Genomic DNA, 2,848 nt, shown 5'->3' with positions numbered 1-2,848 from the left:
TGTGTGTGTGTGTGTGTGCGTGTGTGTGCGTGCGTGCGTGCGTGTGTGCGTGTGTGTGTGTGTGTGCGTGTGCGTGTACGTGCGTGTGTGTGTGTGTGAATTCGTGTACATAACCGTGAGTTTGTTCTGTGTTTTGCCCTTAACTTGTTGTCGGTGCATTTGAACCCAATGAGAATCCAAAACAAGTTTGGTATGGCACAGTAGGGGCGACCACCCCCAACCAGGCGCGTTCACAGGTGGCGGATAGTGTGATGGCCTTCAGATATGGAGGTTAGCTGCAAAATAAGCCAGGCTTGCCAGGACGAATAAGCAGTCGCGGACCAACTGGCGGTGCTTCCAACAGGATGGGGCGGGGTAACAGGTGGCACTGTTACACTCAAGAAATACCCCAGGTGTCCAATGACGGGAGCATCATGCGATCAAGAGCCGCATTTTAAGTTCTAGCCCTGGGGAAGGTCACCTCAGATAAACAAACCAGCCAGCTATGGCCAAATAGCCGGGTAGACTGGACTCGACAGCACTGTAAAGCCACCAGTCTAGGAGAAGGATCACTCCGATATAAAAACACGCTGAAGCCGGATGAGCTGGGCCATGTATGGCGCATAACGACAGCTCAACGCATCAACGCTCATATGACAGTATGGTAACATTTTGTTAAAACTGTGTCAGACAAACCCAAGGACTGTGTGGAGGCCGGGCGTTGTGGGGGCAAAAGCGGTGTGGTCACTATCTACCCTGACGATGACCACACCGAACTGCAGGTCTTCTGTGATCAGGACACTGATGGAGGGGGCTGGCTGGTAGGTAACACACAAACGCATGCAAGTACGCACGCACGCATATACAGACGCACGCACGCACACACAAACGCACGTTTACACACACACAAACTTACTCATACACACACACTCACACACACACACACACACACACGCACACACACGCACGCACACACTGACGCACACACACACACACACACACACACACAGTCATTCACACCGACACACACACACACACACACACACTCATACACATACACACACACACACACACACACACACACACACATACACACACACACACCGACACCGACGTAAACACATATGCGCGTGCACAAAGACAGACAGACAGACAAGCGAGACATTTGATGAAATACAATCTGTAAATTAAAACTTTGAAGTATGAATATCCACAGTTTTATATCCGTAACCTTTTTGTGTGTGAGGTGAGTGGGGGGGAGTTGGGAGAGAGGAGGAGCACGTGGATTAACTGTTGTGGCGAACTCGTGTTATTTGTTTCAAGTCTCGTGACTTTTTCTTGCAGGTGTTTCAGCGAAGGCAAAATGGACCTGTCCACTTCTACAGACACTGGAGCATGTACAAGCAAGGTTTTGGGTCTCTTTTCGGAGAGTTTTGGTTGGGTAAGTCTTTTGGTCTATGACCTGAACACATTTGATTGAAAGAGATCATTTGTAATGTTCTTTTTTTCATCATTGAACAACATTGGTAGCAGGGGTACGCAGTAATACGTCTGTTCTTTGAAATAGCAATGCCACTTTGGTCCATTTGACTAATTATTGATAAACTTACTTTAATGGATTAAGTGCTAAATCAGTCCATAGAATATTCCTAAAAATGTCTGCACCCGCAAAATGTGTTGATAATTTTTAGATATGACACCCAGCACATTATGACGCCAAGACACAAGTTTGAACTGTGTGTGTTGATACTTGTCAGATAATTTACACCCAGCTTCTTCTTTGTTCATGGGCTGAAACTCCCACTTTCACTCATGTTTTTGTACGGGGCGGATTTGTACGTGTATGACCGTTTTTACCCCGCCATTCAGGCAGCATACGCCGATTTCGGAGGAAGCATGCTGGGTATGTTCGTGTTTCTATAACCCACCGGAATCTGACATGGATTACAGGATCTTTTCCGTGCGCACTTGGTCTTGTGCCTGCGTGTGCACACGAAGGGGGATAAGCCACTATAGCAAGTCGGCACATAACTTGACCTGGGAGATCGGAAAAATCTCCACCTTTAACCCACGTACCAGGCGGCCGCGGCCGGGATTTGAACTCACGACTTTCCAATGCCGATGTCTTATCCACTACGCCACTGGGCCAGTCAGACTGAGGTATATCCTGTAATTTTGTTTTTATACTTTTAAGGCCTAGACGCCCTGCACATGTTGACGTCCAGGCAGAGTCATGACCTGCGTGTGGACCTGGTGAAGTTTGACGGTACCAGAGGTTACGCCTCCTTCAGCAACTTCGTCATCAGCAGCAGCAGCAACAACTACCGTTTGCGTTTCGAAAACTTCACAGGAGGCAATGCCGGTACGTAGTACCATTCAGTACACTCTTCAACTGCAATTTATGCTCCTTATATGGTCAGACGCGTCACTTTTGACATTCCGTACAAGGTAACTTCTTTGGGAAAATTGGGTGCAATACTTTTTTAACACAGTTCATATACACGCGCGCGCGCACACACACACACACACACACACACACACACACACTCACACACACACACCACACGCAAGCCCAAGCACGCACAAGCACGCACGCACGCTCTCACACACACCCAGACACACACACGCACACACACACACACACACACACACACACACACACACACACACAAGCACGCACGCACGCACTCACACAAGCACGCACGCACTCACACACACACACACACACACACACACACACACACACACACGCACGCACACACCACCCACCCAAACACACTGACCGCCTTCGCACTCTCTGCCCCCAGGTGACAGTCTAGCAGTTCACAACGGCATGCAGTTCTCCACCTGGGACGCGGACCACGACAAA

At 49.0% G+C, this 2,848-nt stretch overlaps 1 protein-coding gene across 1 annotated transcript; it reads left to right on the top strand.

Moving 5' to 3' along the window:
• Window positions 1-251: 251 nt before the first annotated feature.
• Window positions 252-2,341, top strand: LOC138955742 (ficolin-2-like; the record flags this gene model as incomplete). The annotated part of the gene is made up of 4 exons (XM_070327283.1): window positions 252-270; window positions 670-800; window positions 1,324-1,420; window positions 2,174-2,341. Coding segments are annotated over exons 1-4 (415 nt in total), but the record flags the coding sequence as incomplete, so codon positions are not given.
• Window positions 2,342-2,848: the final 507 nt, after the last annotated feature.

This window comes from Littorina saxatilis, unplaced genomic scaffold (genome assembly GCF_037325665.1).
Source record: "Littorina saxatilis isolate snail1 unplaced genomic scaffold, US_GU_Lsax_2.0 scaffold_3611, whole genome shotgun sequence".
Lineage (NCBI taxonomy): Eukaryota > Metazoa > Mollusca > Gastropoda > Littorinimorpha > Littorinidae > Littorina > Littorina saxatilis.
The sequence above is the reverse complement of the archived record's forward strand: the minus strand, read 5'-3'. Positions and strand labels throughout refer to the sequence as shown.